Source organism: Cydia splendana, chromosome 15, assembly GCF_910591565.1.
Source record: "Cydia splendana chromosome 15, ilCydSple1.2, whole genome shotgun sequence".
NCBI lineage: Eukaryota > Metazoa > Arthropoda > Insecta > Lepidoptera > Tortricidae > Cydia > Cydia splendana.
The window spans coordinates 1,090,946-1,112,200 of record NC_085974.1 but is presented as its reverse complement, the minus strand read 5'-3'; the positions used below and the strand labels follow the sequence as shown (position 1 = coordinate 1,112,200).

The 21,255-nt window shown below is 39.4% G+C and overlaps 2 protein-coding genes across 2 annotated transcripts; one reads left to right on the top strand and one right to left on the bottom strand.

Moving 5' to 3' along the window:
- Window positions 1–1,622: 1,622 nt before the first annotated feature.
- On the top strand, window positions 1,623–4,594 carry LOC134797226 (brachyurin-like). The gene is made up of 5 exons (XM_063769452.1): window positions 1,623–1,849; window positions 2,523–2,790; window positions 3,213–3,302; window positions 3,665–3,849; window positions 4,446–4,594. The coding sequence occupies exons 1-5, from the start codon at window positions 1,643–1,645 to the stop codon at window positions 4,548–4,550; spliced, it is 855 nt and encodes a 284-aa protein (XP_063625522.1). The 5' UTR covers window positions 1,623–1,642; the 3' UTR covers window positions 4,551–4,594.
- Window positions 4,595–13,104: 8,510 nt separating this feature from the next.
- Window positions 13,105–20,782, bottom strand: LOC134797390 (brachyurin-like). Its single transcript, XM_063769610.1, has 5 exons — window positions 20,359–20,782; window positions 19,804–20,071; window positions 19,285–19,374; window positions 13,482–13,666; window positions 13,105–13,243 (listed from the first exon to the last, which is right to left on the bottom strand). The coding sequence occupies exons 1-5, from the start codon at window positions 20,557–20,559 to the stop codon at window positions 13,136–13,138; spliced, it is 852 nt and encodes a 283-aa protein (XP_063625680.1). The 5' UTR covers window positions 20,560–20,782; the 3' UTR covers window positions 13,105–13,135.
- Window positions 20,783–21,255: the final 473 nt, after the last annotated feature.

Sequence of the window (21,255 nt, the reverse complement as noted above, 5' to 3'; positions counted from 1 at the left end):
AACCTTTGAGCAATTGAGAGTAAATTAAAACAAACATGATAGACAAACGAACACTATGTACAAAATAGTAAACTATGGTTCAATTATTACGCAAGTAAATAATTAAAACCTATACTTAGCCTATAATATAATAATATCATATTTTATCATACTTATCCAAATAACAGGAGTACTTGAATGGGAGTATTAGTAGGGTTAATATTACCTTCCCCCCCTAACCCATATAAACCGTCAATTAACATACCCTCCCTTGTTATCAGAGACATGTTCCGCGACTGAAACTATTAATATATGATGCGCCTCTGCAGGTTGTAAATTTTGTAAGCAGGTTTTGTAGGCATCGCGATGGTAGGTAGATAGATTTTTTTGGTAAATTTTCAACATAGGCAGAAATTGGATAAAAAAGCAAAGCCGCCTATGCCTATTCTATGGCGCCTAAGACCATTGTGAGTTCGCTGTAATGACGACTCAACAAAGTGTTTTTTTTTACATTTTTCAAGCTTATCGCGAGGCCTACAACTCACAGCCGCTAGTCTAAATTAGTCTGAATCCGTGTAAGTACATGAACATCCTTATCTTCGTATCTATGTACGTATACCTACTTTACAGGATTAGGGTTCTACAGTTAATTATAATTTTATAAAATTACTGTTACGTAACCATAACATAAATCGGCCGGTAGCGTAAAGGGGCCCACTGATTAACAGTCCGCCGGACGGTATCGGCCTCTCAGTTGTTCGAACTGTCAAAATTTTGTTCTAACTGACAGGCCGATAGATACCGTCCGGCGGACTATTAATCAGTGGGCCCCTTTACGCTACCAACTGGTAAGCTGGCCAACAACTGACGCACAGCCGTCCCCGCAATCCGAAGCAGACCCATCACCCCCTAACACAGGAAGGGTGTCGAACGATCTATACACTATCTATTCCGTACCCAAAGGGTAAAACGGGGCCCTATTAGGGCGATTGTGCACTACAATGAATTTTACTGTCCGGCAGTCCGAGTTTTTACGGTCCGACATGGCACGCCATTAAATGTATATAGTGGCTTGTGCACTACACGTAATTTTACCGTCCGACCGGGGGTGTTTCATGCCACTGCGCCGCACCTGCAAGTAAAAAGACGGACAAGTGCATAAGCCAATCATCCGTTTTTTTCATGCCACTGCGCCGCACCTGCGAGTAAAAAGACGGATAAGTGCACAAGCCAATCATCCGTTTTTTTCATGCCATATCGGACCATGAAAACTCAGACTGCCGAACAGTAAAATTCATTGTAGTGCACAATCGCCCTTACTAAGACTCCGCTGTCCATCCGTCCGTCACCAGGCTGTATCTCACAAACCGTGATGTATTTCTATTGCCGCTATAACAACAAATACTAAAAAGTACGGAACCCTCGGTGGGCGGTTACTTTTATTAATTACGAATTAAGTTTTAATACCTTCATTTGGTCTTAAAACCACTCTGACTTGACTAATCCCCGCATTAATTAACACTATCAATCATTACTTAAAATTAGAATTAATCGTAATTAATGACAAAAACATGATAGGCTGCACATTTGCAATACTTATCTCTAAAGATAATTCATAGTATAAATAGCTGATATTTTTGCGGAAGACACATATTTGGTCAATATGAAACTGCTGGTTGCTTTGGCTTTGGTGGGTCTCGTGGGCTCGGCGCTAGCCGAGGAGTTTGTGGCGCCCATCGAGGTGGACTACCACAACAAGATCGGTATCCCCGAGGCTGCCCGCATCAAGGCCGCTGAGGACGCCCTTGACTTCGATGGAGGCAGGATCGTGGGAGGCGCTGCTGCCGCGCTCGGACAATACCCTTACCTTGTGAGTACAAGCATGTTAATATATGATCTGATTAGCAATGTGCCACAAAGAATTTTCAAAACTTGCTAAGTTCTCATGACATGTTATTGGTATTTTTTCTGCACGTTTGTTGCCAAAACTTCTTACAGTATTTTCGATTTCTATGACACTTGAAATAGACGCCAATAAGTGACGTAAATATTAAATGAAACCGTCGTCATCGTCAACAGTTAAGAACATTCAGTAATAATCCCTAATCTGAACGGAAACTTACATGAGAATTTTCTCATGCTAATTGCCAGAAATTCTCGGAAATATTGAAAATGTTTTTAAATACTTAAGTTCTGTAACTTGCACATTGCTAAGCGGGTCAAACTCAAAACCATGTTCAGGTCTTTCCTGTGGACATACCCAAAAGTTAAGGGCTATAAATATTAATTTTCTTATTTAACCCTTATCCACATGAAAGGGTACTCCTTTTATTTGGGTAAGTATGATAAAATCTTTACCTACATCTACATGCCCCCAAGCTAACTATTGAGCACAGAAAACATCACAGTTCGGACAAGTTTTCTCTCCTGTGCCCAATAGTGCCCTGAACATGGTTTTGAGTATGAGCGTGAGCTCGTAAAAGCCCACTGGACCACTCGATTGGCAATGACCACTTGTCTTTAAAACCAACTTCTTTTCCCAGGGGGGTCTGGTTATCACCCTGACCACCGGCGCAACCTCTGTTTGCGGCTCCTCTCTCATTTCCAACACCCGCGCCGTCACCGCCGCCCATTGCTGGCAGTCCAGCGGCGGTTCGGCCCGCTCCTTCACCGTGGTCCTTGGATCCACCCTGCTCTTCTCCGGCGGCACCAGAGTCACCACCAGCGATGTCTCGATGCACGCCAGCTATAATATGTGGACCCTCGTTAACGATGTTGCTATCATCCGTTTCGGCTGGGTTAACTACAGCAGTAAGTATTTTATTGTGGTTTTATTTTTGTTGCGATTTCGTTTGCGTAGAATGATGATTCCCATGAGAAAAGTAATCATATTATTACCCGGGACAAAAATTATTCTATAGGTAAGGCATTTTTCTAAGAATTTTTGTCGTAAAGTTTTAAATCCCCAATCTCCATAAAATATGCGTTAATTGTTAGCTTTACGGTACTAATACAATCAATGGCGTATTTTTTACCGCAATTCATGCAATACCCGATATTGTTTTTTTATTGTATTCTTCAGTAGATAATTACTAGTAGATATTTCCGATAGTATCGTCTGATTCTATAAATTACTCTTAGGCTTGAAATGATGATTTCCACCTTGAGATTATTTCCACCTAGGTAATGGGACTTTTTGAACCCTTTAAGCTCACGATTCACTTTTCTTGCAGACACCATCCGCAATATCCCTCTCGCGTCCGGAACTAACCAATTCGTCGGCACCTGGGCCTGGGCTGCTGGCTTCGGCAGAACCAGCGACAGTAAGTATTTAAGATTATTTTTATGAAGTTTTGTAACTGTGATTACGGATCAAACGATAATCACAGAGGAACTCAAGAGCTTCTGATTTGATGTTTAGTGAAAATGAATGATTTCGAAGATATATCTTCCCTTTTTTCTCTTTTACACTCACAATCACTAAATCACAATCACAATGACGACCAGTCTGGCATAGTGACGCGATCGCAGCTTGAACACACTCAGCGCGTAACTAGTCTTGTTGCGATCATATTCCAACACATCTTCTGCCGTATCCTCTTTGTGCTTGAACTGAATTGTCACGTAATATTTATTTATTATTATTTTATCTTTATCTGTCTAAAAAACCCTTCAATTCTTCCAGCCGCCGCCATCGGCAACAACCAGTTCCTGTCCCACGTGCAGGTACAGGTCATCAACAACGCCGTGTGCCAGCAGACCTACGGCACCGCCACCGTCCAGGCCTCCACCATCTGTGTGGCCACCACCGGCGGCCGCGGTACCTGCGGCGGCGACTCTGGCGGTCCTCTGGTCGCCAACAACCAGCTGGTCAGTATCTTTCTCGTGTTTCCTCATGTCCAAAACCTACGGCACTGCAATTGTTTTTGCCTTAACCCTCTGTGAGTACCGGCGGCCACAGCACCTATAGTGGAGACTCTGGCGACCGCATTTACTTACTATAAGTTAACAGAACACCAAATGTCTACTGTTGTAAGGGTCTTCCCTTAAGGTTTTTGGACACATAATGCACTCTGGTTAGACCAGCTCCCATCTCAAAAGCAAGCATTTTCTTTGTCGTTCCCTCATGACCAATGAAAAAGAGCCACAAAATCCGGATGATGTTAAGATGGTGTTTCATTACTGGATAGCTGTTGGCCCTTTGGCGCGCTTACCTACGACACTTTGTATGGTTTTATAGAGCTGTAAAATAAATGTAGTATTTACTACATGCTACATGTTCTCATAAAACTGAAACTTAGGAGATTAATTTTTCAACTTAGCATGTTGCGGGATACAGAAGTCACCGTCAGTCTCCTTGAAGATCTGCGAGATTAACTAGCAACGATATGCCTTTAGACAGTTTTATTTCAATACAATTTCATAATAAAAGTCCAGTATTTATTACATGGTTATTTCTTTTGCAGATCGGTATCACCTCGTTCGGACACGTCAGCGGCTGCCAGCGAAACTTCCCCGCCGGCTTCGCCCGTGTCTCGGTCTTCAACGCCTGGATCTCGTCTCAACTTTAAACGAATGTCTTTGTAACCGAACTATCATAAATAAAGTACTTAATTTATAGCTAAAGTTTTATTTTACAACTAGCAATGTGCAGATAGCAAAACGTTTTCAAAATTTAAGAAATTTTTGGAAGCTTTATTGAGAAAATTCTCATGCAATTTTCCACTTAAAATTTCCCGTTCAGATTAGGGATTATTAATCAATGTTCTTACCTGTTGACGACTGTTTCATTTAACATTTAGGTACTTACGGTCAATCATTGGCGTCTATTTGAAGTGTCATAGAAAGCGAAACTAACTGTTAGAAGGTTTGGCAATAAACGTGCAAAAAAATACCTACCGAGAACATTTCATGGGCTCTTTGCAATTTTTGAATCTTCTCTTTGGCACTTTGCTAATTAAGTACTAACACCAAAATTTCAAAATATTTACATACTTATGAAGTAATAGGTACCTACCTATGTTAATTTAATGTTTTTTAAATAGAGAGAAGAGGGCTGGCCAATATTTTGCTCAGCGGATCAGCATTGCCATCCAGCGGGGCAATGCGGCAAGCTTTCTGGCCACCCTACCGAGTGACTAAGACTTAGACCTATTTTTTTTATTTATAACAATATACATAACCTGTCAGGCTTTATATAATTTGAGTCCACCATTCCCTTTCAGCCAAGGGGCCGAATTTTGAAATTCGACCGCTCGATTTCTTGTATTTCATTCAATAATATCTCCACTACTAGGCATTTAAATTCTACTAATATAATAGAAAACGAGGGGTCAATACCACTAGATTCCCAATTCTATCGCTCGTATTTCAAAAATTAGCATTAGACCTTTTTCCACCGATTTCCGAGTGACGAAATCGAACGATCGAAATTAAAAAATCGGCCCCCAGATCCACATTCTCGATATTTTACTAGAGTAGGTATCTGCTCCATCTTCGCACTGAAAAACTCTGACATTCCTTGTGCCCCTCACTCATAATTCCTAGAGACTACTTTTATTACTGAGATTTGCATTTTTACTTTACCTTCAGCCAGTATACTGAGAATACGCTTTTCCCCATTTCTCATTATAAGACGAAAGTGGAGGACCTGCGCGAAATCGACTTTTCATACAAACGTAGTACCTAGTCCTCATTTTCCTCTCTGGATATTAACATTATTTAAATTATTCGACACAACACAATTTGTTGAATATCAACCACAGCTATGTTTTTTTCGAAAAAAGTCAAACGTAGGGGCATAGCTACGGTTAATATACATCAAATTATGTAAAAATGGTTTTATTAATGACAATATCCACTATATCCAGAGAGGAAAATGGGGACTATGTTTGTATGGGGAAACGGCCGTCCCCTTTCATCTTAAGCCTTGATGCGTTTTTTTATCTGTTATATTTAGTTCCTAAGGCTCCACCCTGACTCCATCGCACTAGTGGGGTAAAAGAGCCTCTTAAGTCTTCAGTTTCTCGGTCGTATTTTTAGTCCTTCTCTCGACAGGGAGAGCATATACTCATAGTCATACTCATTCTTTATTGGTAATAGGTAATTACATGTCAGCTTACATAACTAGTACAAATAACATTAAAAAATTAAAATTAAATACATTAGCTACTTGCGTAGATTTCTATTTTTATCATTAATATTTCGCAGTCAGAAATTCTTCTATATTATAGAACGACCGCTCAACAAGCCAAGCTTTAAGTTTATTTTTTAAATAGTTATTTGTTTTACAAGGGGGCAAAGTTGTTGTTTAACCGCTCGTGCTAATATTGATACCCAAGCAAGCGAAAGATCCCAAAGTTGAACCACGAGCGTAGCGAGTGGTTCGAAAATGGAATCTTGAGCGTTGCGAGGGTTTCAAAGCACGAGGGTTTAACAAAATTTGCCTCCGAGTGAAACACAACATTTTTCACCACACCAACCCGAAGCAAATATTTAATGTAAAATATCAAACAAAATCAAACCAAATCAAATCCAAATGAATGTTTTTAAATATTTATCATCCAAAATCATCATTTAAAAGTCAATTCTACCAGCAAACATAAGAAAACAACTCAAAATTTGCATTTGATTACTTTGCCTCACATGTGAATAAAATGCAACTTTGCTATCAGTTTTTGAAGTGCAAAGTGAGCCTTTCCGAGCTGGTGTGGTGAAAATTAACAAACTAGGTGCGTCTGTTATTACTGTTGGTAGATTATTATACACAGAGGGGCCCATGACGTGTATAGTTTTTGCCGTCTTTGCTAAGCTACGGGGCACTGCTGCTAGTTTGTGCCCGTATCGTGTAATACGGTCGCTATTGTCACCCCGCCTGTGGTATTTATCTAAATTATCTCGCGTGTATGAGGCTATTTGCAGTATCAAGAGACCTGGCAACGTGATAATCCCTAGGTTAGTGAAGTGTGGCCTTGCAGACTCGTACCATGGAACTCGAGCAATAGCCCTTATAGCTCGTTTTTAGGGTTCCGTACCCAAAGGGTAAAACGGGACCCTATTACTAAGACTTCGCTGTCCGTCCGTCCGTCCGTCCGTCCGTCTGTCACCAGGCTGTATCTCACGAACCGTGATAGCTAGACAGTTGAAATTTTCACAGATGATGTATTTCTGTTGCCGCTATAACAACAAATACTAAAAACAGAATAAAATAAAGATTTAAATGGGGCTCCCATACAACAAACGTGATTTTTGACCAAAGTTAAGCAACGTCGGGAGTGGTCAGTACTTGGATGGGTGACCGCTTTTTTGTTGCTTTTTTTTGTTTTTTTTTAATATGGTACGGAACCCTTCGTGCGCGAGTCCGACTCGCACTTGCCCGATTGTTGGAGCCTAAAGACACGTAGCCAATCGGCCGCACGTCCCCATAGCTCAAGCCCGTATTGAACGATGGACTGTATGCTGGCGAAGTAACAGCTGCGGACTGCCTGAAGCGTAAGTACTGTCATCAGCCTGCCAAGGGCGAAACATGCCCTTCCCAATTTGCCGCACAGGGAATTAATATGACTCTCCCATGTTAGGCTTTGGTCTATGTGGAAGCCCAAAAAGGAGGTACTTTTAACCTGGTCTATGGTGCCGCCGGCGAGGCCTATATGCATATTATATTTTTGCATTATCTCCATAACCGTATTAGGCAAAACATATTCCGTGAGTTTCGGGCTAAAAGTGCTTATAGTTATGTCATCCACAGACTTGCAAACTGTGTTGCAGATCTTGTTTATTGTATCCCATTATAAAACTACAAAGACTAAAAAACCGGAGATTTGCGAGTGGGACTCGCCCACTGAGGGTTCCGTACTTCTTAGTACCTATTTGTTGGTTCATAAGAAAATGAAAATGAAAATTTATCACGGTTCATAAGATTCAGCCTGGTGACAGACAGACAGACGGACAGACGGACTGTGGAATCTTTAGTAATAGGGTCCCGTTTTTACCCTTTGGGTACGGAACCCTAAAAAGGACACGCTTTTAAAGCTTCTGAAGTCTTAAGACGAAACGGGAGCTGAGCTAAAAGTCAATTTTGAGATTTCAAGCTGAATATACCCGTCGCTCTGACGGGGCGTGAGAGACTGTATTTGTGTGTGTAATGCACGCACACAGATGCGTACGCTTGCACCCGCGCGCGCCTCATTGCCGACAATTTGCAATGTTATTTTTCGTGCGTTACTGCCACGAGGCGTTCACTTATTACTTACTGTGTTGCGATTGAATTTTTTGACCCCGCTTACGTTTACGGAACTCGATAATCTTTCTACTACTGTGACTTGGCTTTGTTTACTTGACTTTGCTGATCAGCTTATTGTTTTGGACTCCGTGAGTTGTGGTTACCTATTGGACCGCACGCAATTCATCTACCTTTATTCAAGTAATTAAGCGTAATTAGCCGAAACCTTTATAAGAGTGTAATTCATAAGAAGTACATAAGATATAATTTATGTACTGGTTTGCTGTTAGCTTTTAATTGTATCACTTTACATATATGTTACTCAAATAACTAACACGGTTACACTGTTGTAAGAACATTATTTTTCAGGTAGGCCTTATTATACCTACTATAGGCCTTATTACCTCCTAGTACCTTAGTAGTACTAGTACTACTACGGAAATTGATTCAAAGACTCAAGACTGACTTAAGTGGCAGTAGGGTGTAGGGTTTTTTCTAGGCTTAATGAGTTCGCTGAAGCTTATTTTTTATACTTAGCGCACAGAACCACTAGTTTAACAGTATCAGCTCTAACCACATGTCACCATTTTGTCCTTTACGTAACAAGCTCAGGGGCCCAGAATATCCGATGTACCTATCAAATCCAGGTTCTGTACCAAATAAGGCCCGGTTATTATAGTTCGTTATTTTTTAGCATTAGAAAGAAGGTAAACAATCATGACGTCTTTGACGACGTGACGTCTTTTTATTAATAATTATTGAAAAACGCTTTCAAAAATTAGTTTATATTACTTATGAAAGCAAAAGAATATAAAAAAGTATATGATTAATACATACATACATACATACATACAATCACGCCTATTTTTCGGAGGGGTAGGCAGAGACCACGGATTTCCACTTGCTACGATCCTGACATACCACTTTCGCTTCCTTCACATTCATAACATTCCTCATACACGCTCGCCGGTTTAGGGTGCTCTTGCTTATTAATATGATTAATATGATTTATAATTCTAACATATTTGCTATGACTTATTTTTCAATGGTAATTTTTAATAAGACATGTCAAAATCTGTTACCTTAATGCAAAAACTAGGGTTCCGTACATAAGTCCGACTCACGCTTGACTGCACATTTCTAATAGGTTTTCCTGTCATCTATAGGTAAAGAACTATTTTGTGTATTTTTCAATATTTTAGACCCAGTAGTTTCGGAGATAAAAGGGGGTGAATGGTAATTTTTTGGCTGTTTTCTTAAATAACTTCGAACCTATGTATTTTAAAATTATAAAAAAAACATTTCCATCTTTAGGTCACTAATTTACATATGTGTACCAAATTTCAACTTAATTGGTCCAGTAGTTTCCGAGAAAATAGGCTGTGACAGACGGACAGACAGACAGACGCACGAGTGATCCTATAAGGGTTCCGTTTTTTTCCTTTTGAGGTACGGAACCCTAAAAACGAACTTTAAGCGTGCTAACTTTCAAAATTTCATTTTTTATTCATATTCATATTCATATTCATATTTATTATTAAAAATCTACACATAAATTACACGTCAAATATACAAACGGTGAAATAATAACTAAGCAAAGCATCAAAATAATGATATGAAAATTATGCACAAATGTGTACAATAAAATTAATTATTGTACGTACACAAATTACCTATGTAATAAAATTACTCATGAAAATTATTCTATTTTACTGTGTTCTACAATATTTCATTAATGTCGTAAAAGGCATTGTCAATTAGCCATTTTTTTAACTTATTATAAAATGAATTATTTTTTGATATACTGGCTATATCTTCAGGAATAGCGTTATAGATTTTGGGGCCCATAGCATACGTCGTTTTGGTAGATTTAGTTAGTCTGAATCTAGATGTTTCAAGTATACCTCTGTTCCTGTATCTTAGGCTTCTTAGGTTACCCGCCCTGAGGGGAAATGCGTCAATGTTGGTTCTTACGAACTTCGCGATGTTGAAAATGTACTGCGATGGTAATGTCATTATTCGTAATGATGTAAATAGTTGGCGAGCTGGTGAGCCGGGAGGGGCGTTGGCTATTATTCTTACAGCTCGTTTCTGCAGCACGAAGACGCGATGCCAGTCAGCGGCGACTCCCCAAAATTCGAAATATTTTTTTATAAGATAGTATAAGTAGATGGGCAAAAATTTTGCGTCCATGTCCACCAGTGAGTAAGTGATTGAGATACCTAAACATTTAACTTTATAATGTAAAATGATATAATTTACTAACCTACTCGTTTAATTTCAGGTAGGTTGAATAAGGAACCAAGTAACCATGGGGAGGAGCAGTATTTACTAACATTTTCTTTTTGGGTCTTCAGAGTGTATCGTTTCCTTTTTTTTGCACATATTACACTTAAATATATATTCTCTGTGTAAACCCTTACGTCTTTCAATGACAAAGGCAAGATCAGCAAATGTACAATTTGTATGATCGTGCCTGATATTTGAGATCACAGAAAATAAATATTTTAAATCCACTATTCTGCGACCTTCTAAAATTTTGTTTTATCATGATTCATGATCAAAAAGCTCGGATTCAATAGTCATATCAAACGTCGATTATGCAGTTGATGATGAGCTTGCATTTTCTACCATTGGTGCTGCAAATGCATCAACCGGTGGCGATAAACTTTGCCCTCTTGTAAAACAAATTACTATTGTGATTGTGTCCAGCAAAAGGCCAAAATTCGGTTTACTTTCCTGTTTAAAATATTACTAATTTATTCATATTTCAGATTAGGTACATAGGTAACTGTCTGAATGTTACAATGCCAGCTGGCAAATTCTATCACATTTGTTTGTTTGGTAGTCATGGTAACATTCACTTACATTGATATCCTTATTAAGATCTGTATCTTATTATCCAGACCTTAAAATATTGCCACCGTTGCCCTTTAAAAAAATACTGTTTAAATAATTGGCTACTCAAACAATGCTTCTATAGTATAAATAATGACTACACAAAATTGGGTAGTATTGTATATAATGCACGAAATAAGGCCCGATTCTTAAGCGGGTTTAAATTTTGAGGCCATGTCCGCTAATACTATAGACAAAATATCAAGTTTAATAAACACAAAAAAAAACATTGATGGGCCTTATTTTATAATTTAGGCCTTACTTTGTAATTTAAAGTAGAGTTAGGCCAAGAAAAATCTATAGCGATTTTGATAGAACACGCAGTGCAAGTATTATTTCAAACGTCGATTCTATGAAATTATGACATATAAATAACACTTGCACTGCGTGTGCTATCAAAATTGCTGTAGACTTTTCTTGGTCTGACTCTAAAATATTCTTTATTACACCACAAACATAAAAACAAATTTAAAAAAAACCGGCGAAGTGCAAGTCGGACTCGCACACGAAGGGTTCCGTACCATTATTTATAAAAACGGTCACCCATCCAAGTACTGACCCCGCCCGACGTTGCTTAACTTCGGTCAAAAATCACGTTTGTTGTATGGGAGGCCCCACTAAAATTTTTATTTTATCCTGTTTTTAGTATTTGTTGTTATAGCGGCAACAGAAATAAATCATCTGTGAAAATTTCAACTGTCTAGCTATCACGGTTCGTGAGATACAGCCTGGTGACAGACGGACGGACGGACAGCGGAATCTTAGTAATAGGGTCCCGTGTTTTACCCTTTGGGTACGGAACCCTAAAACCGATTTACAATGTAGATAAAGGTAGCAACAGGCGGTCTTATCGCTGTTAGTTCTTATTCGTTTGTTTAGCATTAGAGTGAAGGTGACGTGTCTTTTTTAAGCATGCAATCGTATAATTATTTAGCTTTTTTTGTAATAGTTATGTACTTAGTGGTTAATATTAGTATTTACTATTTTTTTTTTTCAATAATGCTTAAAAACGAAGTATAGACATGACAACCAAATATTAACGCCATTGTAGGGCAGGATATACAGAACATGAATCATTAGTACTGTCACGCTCCGTGATTGTTGAGCCATTTAGGGTTCTAGCTAAATTGGACATTCCATAGAGCACGAGTAAGTATGGAACAACCAATTCAGCTAGGACCCTAAATTGCTCGACAATTACGAAGCGTGCCTGTAGGTACCTAAAAATTTTGTTAACCCATTTTAACCATGCAATAAAATATTTTTGATTTTGATTTCTAATTTGAAATATTAGAATCAAAAAGTTCATAATAGATTGTATATCATAACTACAAAAATGTGTTCCCTACTCTCAACCCAAAACCCCTTGTATCTTAGGATCTAGATATTTTTACACAAGACGGTTTATCGATAACTTCTTACATCACTAGATTATCGACATTAAATGTCGACTATTGCCCATCACTTTTCTGGCTGTGTACGTATTTAGAAACTTGACTCCGCCCCTAAAATTAGTGCGATAGGGACAACTGCAGCTGAGGCGAAAAATCCTGCGTAAAAATGACAAAAATCGAGGTTTCGTAGTCCTCTTTTTCCTCCCCCAAAACTTAACCAATCGTAACCAAATTTGGAAATGTAAATGATTATGAAATTATCTGTGTCGGACCGTTTTGCTTTTTTGGCTAATTGATATCAGTTTTGAATACCACGCCTCTCATTGCGGCATAGTCTATTAGGCCATTTTGGCCGTTTTTGAAGGGCTCTAGCGCCTTAAAAAACAAAAATATCAAAAAAAGCAAAACGGTCCGACACAGATATTGACAATATTAATCTGTGTTGAAAAAATCATTGCTCTAGCTTCAAAAACCACGGAGGAAAACGAGGACTACGTTTGTATGGAGGAATGACCACTCCTGTTGGCTCTTAAAAAGTTATGCGTCAATATGACACCGATTAGGTACATGCCTGTAGATATTTTAATATTATTAATTGGAGAAAAAAAAGTCTTAATATGTTGAAATTGGTATATTAAGAATATTACGCCATTCGATCCTGGATCCAGTCAGCGAAAGAGGTCACGCGCGTGAAGCCCGCGGGGTAGCCGACCTCGCAGCCGTCACGGTGCCCGAAGGAGGTTATACCGACCTGGGAGGAAAATGCTTGTTAGAACATCATAATTCATCATAACCGTATAGTAGAAGGAATAAGAAGTATGTTGAAAACCATAGTAGAATAGCTAAGAATTTATGCGTCGCTTAACTTCAAACCCGAGTAAATCCATCTGTCAGATTATGCGATTTTGGTATTAAGAAAAGGTAATAGGGTAGATTCGTTGTGATCTACATCTCACAGAACCACTAGTGATTAGATACAGTATACTGACCAGCTGGTTGTCAACGACTAGAGGACCGCCAGAGTCACCACCACAAGTCCCTCGGCCACCAGTGGTAGAAGTGCAGAGCGTGGATGTGCGCACGTTCACGATGGTGTATACAGCCGTGCACACGGAGTTGTCCACCACTGTGACGGACACGTGCGAGAGGAACTGGTTCGTCGTGATCGCGCCACCTACAAAAAACAGTTAAGGGTCAATTTTCAAATAGGCATTTTTTACTGTCCCACGGCTAAAACTAGAAGTCCATATGACTAAAAGACTGGGTAAGTATATATTTTCATTCAATGTATTATAAGCTTTAAAAATCATGCACAACTGTACCTAAAATATTATTGGTTTCTGACAAAATCTCATTTTAAGTTCCAAAAACGGCGAAATTTTCTGCTTTTTCGCGTGTCCCAGTGGCGGCATAGCGCAATAAAAAAAATCATAACTTTGGATGTAGGCAACGTATTATAAACAACTTTGTATTTTTATAAAGAGCATTTTCTAGAGAATTGATTTAATCATATTCATAAATTAATGCGTTATTTAATAAAACAAGGGAAGCCTTTTTATCGCTGTCCCGCGCGGCACCTGTTTTGATATGACTTAAATATAGGTACCCCCTATAATCTTCTTTGTCTATTGAATAACGGTTAGATTAAATTTACGACGCAATAGTGCGGTTAGTTGGTCATCGATTGACATTGAGTGTGGACGCGGAAACAGTTTAATTTATTTAAAAACAGGTAAGAATCTCTTTCGATATATTTTGATACGACTACAATGACATTTGTATGGACGCTTAATACGTTGGTACATAGTTGTAATAAAAATGTTTATTTTATAATAACAGTTGCAAATATAGTGTTACAATATATAATAAAATAAATAAGTGAATCCGTTGTATTGTGTAGGAAATATCGCAAAAAAATATTATTAGCGACATGTCGCGACATTTGTATGGCGACATTTATACGGCTATTTTGACCGTAAAAATGTCGATTGTGGTATACAAATGTCGACATAGTGTCATACAGATGTCGAGAAGGTGCCATACAAATGTCGTCAGGGTCTTATAAATGCAACAAAAATAATAAATAGTGGCATATACATCTTGATACTGCCATACAATGTCGAAAAAATGCCTTATACATGTCAAAAGCGCCTTACAAACGGCTAAATAGTGCCATACAAATGTCGATCTTTAAACGTCCATATCTAGCTAACTATAAAAAGTGCAGAGGTGCCTCGTACAGTATATTTTTTGTTGTTAAGAACCCTTCCTAATCCGATGATTATAAATCAAATTTTTCAAAAATAACAAATTGCCATACAAATGTCGAAAAAACACCCTCTTCAAAAATTTACCCTTAAAGATGACAAATACATTTATTTACATAAAGAATCACAGATTTCGTGCCTCACACGACTATCGAGCACATTGGGAATGAATCTACGGAATTCGAAAAAATATTGTCGCTGAGCGACGAGAAAGTCTGGATAAGGAAAAAGTTACAAAATAAAACTACAACGTTGAATGATAATTATTTTATTCTTAGATTAACACAAGTATCCTGGACATAACGCATGTGAACAAACAAATTGCAAAATTTCCACACGCGTATCGAAGTTTGAATAATTGTCGCCGTGGCCCATAAGTATAGGTACATATTTAATTTTTCGATTAATAAGCAGGATATATTAATGTTCAAAGTACATACAAGAAAATTATTACACGGCAAATCCGTAGTCAACTCGAGAAGTGGTAGCCACATCGCCGTTATCGTCACTCGAGTCTTGATCGGCAGCGGCCCATTTGCTGCAAGATATGAAATTTTCTTGACAGCAGTTTGACGCGACGAGAGATGACCATAACAGCGTTTGTCTATGTTGCACCAAACCTAAGTTCCAATAGGTACTACAAGGGTTCAGCATCAGCTATCTTGGGTAATGCTCTACCATGTGATCATCATGACGAATCGGATGTCCAAAACAGCGCGTGCCTATGTTGCACCAAACCTGAGTTCCGCTAGGTACAACCAGGGTTCAGCATCAGCTCTATCTTGGGTACTACTCTCCTAAGTGCTCATCAAGACGAGTCGGATGACCAAAACAGCGTGTGCCTATGTTGCAACAAACCTGAGTTCCTTTAGGTACAGCCAGGATTCAGCATCAGCTCTATCTTGGGAACTACTCTCCTAAGTGCTCATCGAGACGAGTCCGATGACCAAAACAACGTGTGCTTATGTTGTATTAAACCCGAGCTCCACTAGGTACTGCCAGGGTTCAGCATCAGCTATCTGCTAGCAGCCGCCAGCAACATGCTGAGGTGAGACCATTTCGTGGCACTTTTTCTTTTTTATGTTTCTCTGTATAAGTTTTTATTTTGTGTTTGTGCTCACGAATAAAATTATTTCTATTTCTATTTCTATCTCTGCCTCTACCTCTACCTCTACCTCTACCTCTACCTCTACCTCTACCTCTACCTCTACCTCTACCTCTACCTCTACCTCTACCTCTACCTCTACCTCTACCTCTACCTCTACCTCTACCTCTACCTCTACCTCTACCTCTACCTCTACCTCTACCTCTACCTCTACCTCTACCTCTACCTCTACCTCTACCTCTACCTCTACCTCTACCTCTACCTCTACCTCTACCTCTACCTCTACCTCTACCTCTACCTCTACCTCTACCTCTACCTCTACCTCTACCTCTACCTCTACCTCTACCTCTACCTCTACCTCTACCTCTACCTCTACCTCTACCTCTACCTCTACCTCTACCTCTACCTCTACCTCTACCTCTACCTCTACCTCTACCTCTACCTCTACCTCTACCTCTACCTCTACCTCTACCTCTACCTCTACCTCTACCTCTACCTCTACCTCTACCTCTACCTCTACCTCTACCTCTACCTCTACCTCTACCTCTACCTCTACCTCTACCTCTACCTCTACCTCTACCTCTACCTCTACCTCTACCTCTACCTCTACCTCTACCTCTACCTCTACCTCTACCTCTACCTCTACCTCTACCTCTACCTCTACCTCTACCTCTACCTCTACCTCTACCTCTACCTCTACCTCTACCTCTACCTCTACCTCTACCTCTACCTCTACCTCTACCTCTACCTCTACCTCTACCTCTACCTCTACCTCTACCTCTACCTCTACCTCTACCTCTACCTCTACCTCTACCTCTACCTCTACCTCTACCTCTACCTCTACCTCTACCTCTACCTCTACCTCTACCTCTACCTCTACCTCTACCTCTACCTCTACCTCTACCTCTACCTCTACCTCTACCTCTACCTCTACCTCTACCTCTACCTCTACCTCTACCTCTACCTCTACCTCTACCTCTACCTCTACCTCTACCTCTACCTCTACCTCTACCTCTACCTCTACCTCTACCTCTACCTCTACCTCTACCTCTACCTCTACCTCTACCTCTACCTCTACCTCTATCTCTATTTCTATTTCCACCACCACAAGAAAAATCTGCAGCGATTTTGATAGCCCATGCAGTGCAAGTGTTATTCTGCCGTCATAATCCCGATAATTCACAACAAACACCGATAACGAACTCTGCGAAACATGAAGTCATAAATGTCATGTGAAAAATGTCGTTCTGACTTTTTGACTATTTTAAGGTTAGGCTACAGGGCAAACCCTTAACCCGATCGTCTTTGTTTTAGGCTCAAATTGTAGCTGACTAAATTGTCCAGAGCCGTTTTTCTCAAATTTTTGATATCATTCTTCGTTTCCAAATTATCGAGCACCAAAATCAAAAATTCGGAAAAAATTGAATTTTTTTCACTATTTCGAATAATTATTTTTGCACCTTACAGCTCTCGTGATTATGCGTCTTTTGATCCTATTTTTTAATATCATATCTTCACAACTTTCCGAGATATAAGGGGATCGCACTTTTTCGTGAAATCGGACCCTATACTGGAGCGAACGAAAAGACATTTCCAATGTCAAAACCGTACGTGGTACTACTAAACTAAATTAATTAAACTAGATTAAATAAGAAGGGAGCGTACATAAACTGTAGGAGCACAGACGCACCCTGTTTAATATGTTCTTTATTAAGTTTCCGATTTAGGTTATGATGATGGCAGACCCTCCAACGCGTAAGAAAGCGTGCGTGCACTTTAAGAATGACTCACGCTAGACCGGGCCGGAGCTTCGGGCGCTTCGTTTTCTATGGAAAGCACCACGTGATCACCGATCAGCCGTCATAGAAAATGACATGTCGGACGCATCCGCCCAGACACGGCCCGCTCTGGCGCAAGTAATCCTTTAAATAGGGGGCAGCGTTTATAGACTAATTTATTCCTTATTAACTAGCGCTAAGTATAATTGTGATATCGCAATATCTACATTCGTAACCTATGGCGATACAGACATTATCTAAACTAGATCAGCGCGTGCGATAATAGGTAGGTACGAGTACCTACGTGTACAGTGAAATTATCCTAATTGATAAGGTGGTGGTACTGGCGCTCGACGCGGTCCCAGTACATGTCATCTTGAAACTTAAGTCATTGTGAATAGAGGTGACAGCAGGGTGTCATCTATTGGGCATTAGCATGTCGAGCACTAGTACCACCACTAGGGTGGTTCACGTTTGTATGGGAAAAATTCAAACTCTAGCTAGAAGAAGCGGCACCCTCTCATTTTGTTACACTTGTTCTGTTGACTAAATAATATTTATGCCAAGTTATGTAAGTAATCTTATCTCAACTACAAGGAGGTGCTCAAACACTTTGAAATTTTTCAAAGTTGTATGAAATCCAAAAAAATCAAGGTATTATTTTTTTGAGTTTTATGTAAGTAGTAGTTTTCACATTATTTGAAAGTGTGATTTAAAAGTTATTTGGTGAAAACCCATTTTTATTTCTATTTTTTATGATTTTTTAGGTGAAATTCTAAAAATCTTACTTTTGAAAAATTATAAAAAATTGAAATAAAAATGTTTTTCTACTTAAAAACTTATAAATCACATGTGCAAATAATGTGAAAACAGATACTTAAATAAAATTCTGAATAACAACATACTTGTTTTTTTTTTGGTTTTCATACAACATACAAAATTTTCAAAGTGGTTGAGCTTCCCTTGTAGTTGAGATAAAATTACGAAACTTGGTGTATTTTATCAGCATAATAAGTGTAACAAAATAAGGGGGTGCCCCGTCGGAAAATTAAAAAAAATGTTTTTTGAACCACCCTAACCACCACCTTAATATACAGTAGAATGAACTGTCACCTGCGGTAATTCCGTACACAGCCTTCAAATCTTCAAGGAAAAAGCGTACTTACTCCCATATAAAAGTCCGGCAACGTACTTGCCACCCCATCGCTCAATTGCACACCATCGGGCGATTTGTCTGGTCGTTTGCTTCTTATATCATACTTACTTAGTTACTGCTGTGGCGCAACGAGCAACGACCCGAATTGGATCTTGTCGTCCGACACCAAAGACCGCCATGCTACTCTGTCCAAAGCCGTTTCTGTCCAGTCGACGCGTCGTCGATAGGGTTTGCACGACGGATCTGAAATGTATGGGAAGATCCACGGATCCGCATCCAGATCCGGATAATTTCATACATTTCGGATCCGAATTGCAAACTCGAGGCGTCGGCGGCGGCGGTGGCGGCGGCGGCACTAACACAAAATGAGAAGCGCGCGCTGCTGGTAGCTAACCGGAAGAACTACCGAAAAATATTGGGACCCACACGTCGAGAAGACGGAAGCTATGGACTCCTCTTATATCATAAAAATGATCGTCAACTTACCATCATTAGTGAGACCGAAGCCAGCAGCATAGGCGGTGCTGCCAACGAAGGTGTTGCTGCCTGAGGCGACCGCAATGGGCTGGATAGCGTCTGAAAACATTGAATTAGATATGAAAATATTTTATTTTCGCTTTTTTTTTAGTTCAGATCAATCAATCAAGTCCGAGTTCAATTAAGTGAAGAATATTAGAGTTAGACCAAGATAAGTCTGCAATGATTTTGATAGCACACGCAGTGCAAGTATTATTTATACATCATAATTTAATAGAAGTTTGACGTTTTAAATAACACTGCACTGCGGCCACTGCGTGTGCTATCAAAATCGTTGCAGACTTATCTTGGTTTGACTCTACCTGCAATGACTCGAATGAGAAATCGATCATATATGTAAAATGCGACTCGATGCTGATTTATGTGATTCGACCCATATAGTCAGGTTTTAAAACTTTTACACAAACCCGCAACAAAGCACTTTAGGAAGATGATTACGATTGATATTGTTGTTAAATTGTCACTTACTAGTCAAAGCAATCGCTGGGAACCTAATGATCGCAATATCATTCACAGGCAAAAGACCATTCCAGCTGCTATGCGACTCCACGTCGCTGGTGGTGACCCTGGTGCCACCAGAGAAGAGCAGGCTAGAGCCGAGGACCACGGTGAAGGCTGCGGCTTGGTGGGTCAGGGTGCTCCAGCAGTGGGCAGCGGTGATGGAGCGGGTAGAGGAGATGAGAGAGGAGCCGCAGACGGAGGTCTGACCGGTTGTTAGGGTAATCACTAGACCGCCCTGAAATTCATTATTAGGTATTTAAAACACGACACAGAATCGCTGGCAACATAAACATAAACCCATACCACACAATAAATTATAACATAGGTATACTTAGTACAGTCCTCTAGAGCAGAAACATTTTCTGCACACTTTTTAGAACAACAACGGCCCACTTTCAGAGCATGTAAAATGAAAATAATTTAATCTAATCTATTACGGGCATTACGGCTGCAGTTATCTTTAAGTTGTTCGAAAGCTACCTATGAAATAATCGAATGTACGAAAAAATAAAGAGTACATACGATGAACGGATAGTCTCCCACAGCCGCCGGGGATCCTCCTACGATCCTGGATCCATCGAAGTCCTGCGCCTCTTCAGCCGCCTTGAGGCGAGCCGCGACAGGAATGCCGATCTTTCCATGGTAGTCGAGCTCCACCGGGGAGTCTATAACTGCCTTCCCGGCCACCAAACTTATCAATGCGAACGCAACCAGGATCTTCATTTTTAGGACTCGATTGAACTAGTAAATCTGAGAGGTTGTTTTTTATAGACTAAATGTTTATCTATATTCTATAGGATTAAAAAGATTGATTTTGGTAATTAATTATGATATCTTGATCATTAAGTGAAGATTACTAGTCGCTAATCTGCGTCACAGAATAAGTAATGGTATTTAAATTCATACAGAATAGCGACGCATGCAATGTACAAGTTGCGGAAAGTTATAAGTTGAATCATCGAGAGCGTGGAATTGCATATGTAGTAGTATTGTTTGTTTACAGGCATTCTATATTTGAATTTTCTATTTTCTTGTACTATCAGCATACAACCACTGCAAATGCAATTCCATCTTCTCGATAATTCAACTTATACCAGAAACTTCTTTGAATGATTTTAAGTATATCATTAGAATGGTAAGCAATGACCTTTGCCGATTGACACCCGCAAGTCCCGCAACACCAGTTACCGGCCTTCAATATAAGAGTACGCACTTTACGCACAAAGGATGAAAGTTTAAAGAAAAAGTTCCCGGAAATTATAGGAAAATTTCACACGAAATAAAGGAAATTTTCATAATGATGAAAAATTTAAAAAATCTACAGAATAAAAATAATTAATTGACTTAACCAATTTGAGTTTTTTCAATGATTAGATATCTCGTTCATTAATGAAGATAAGCGGCTAATCTGTGTTTAGG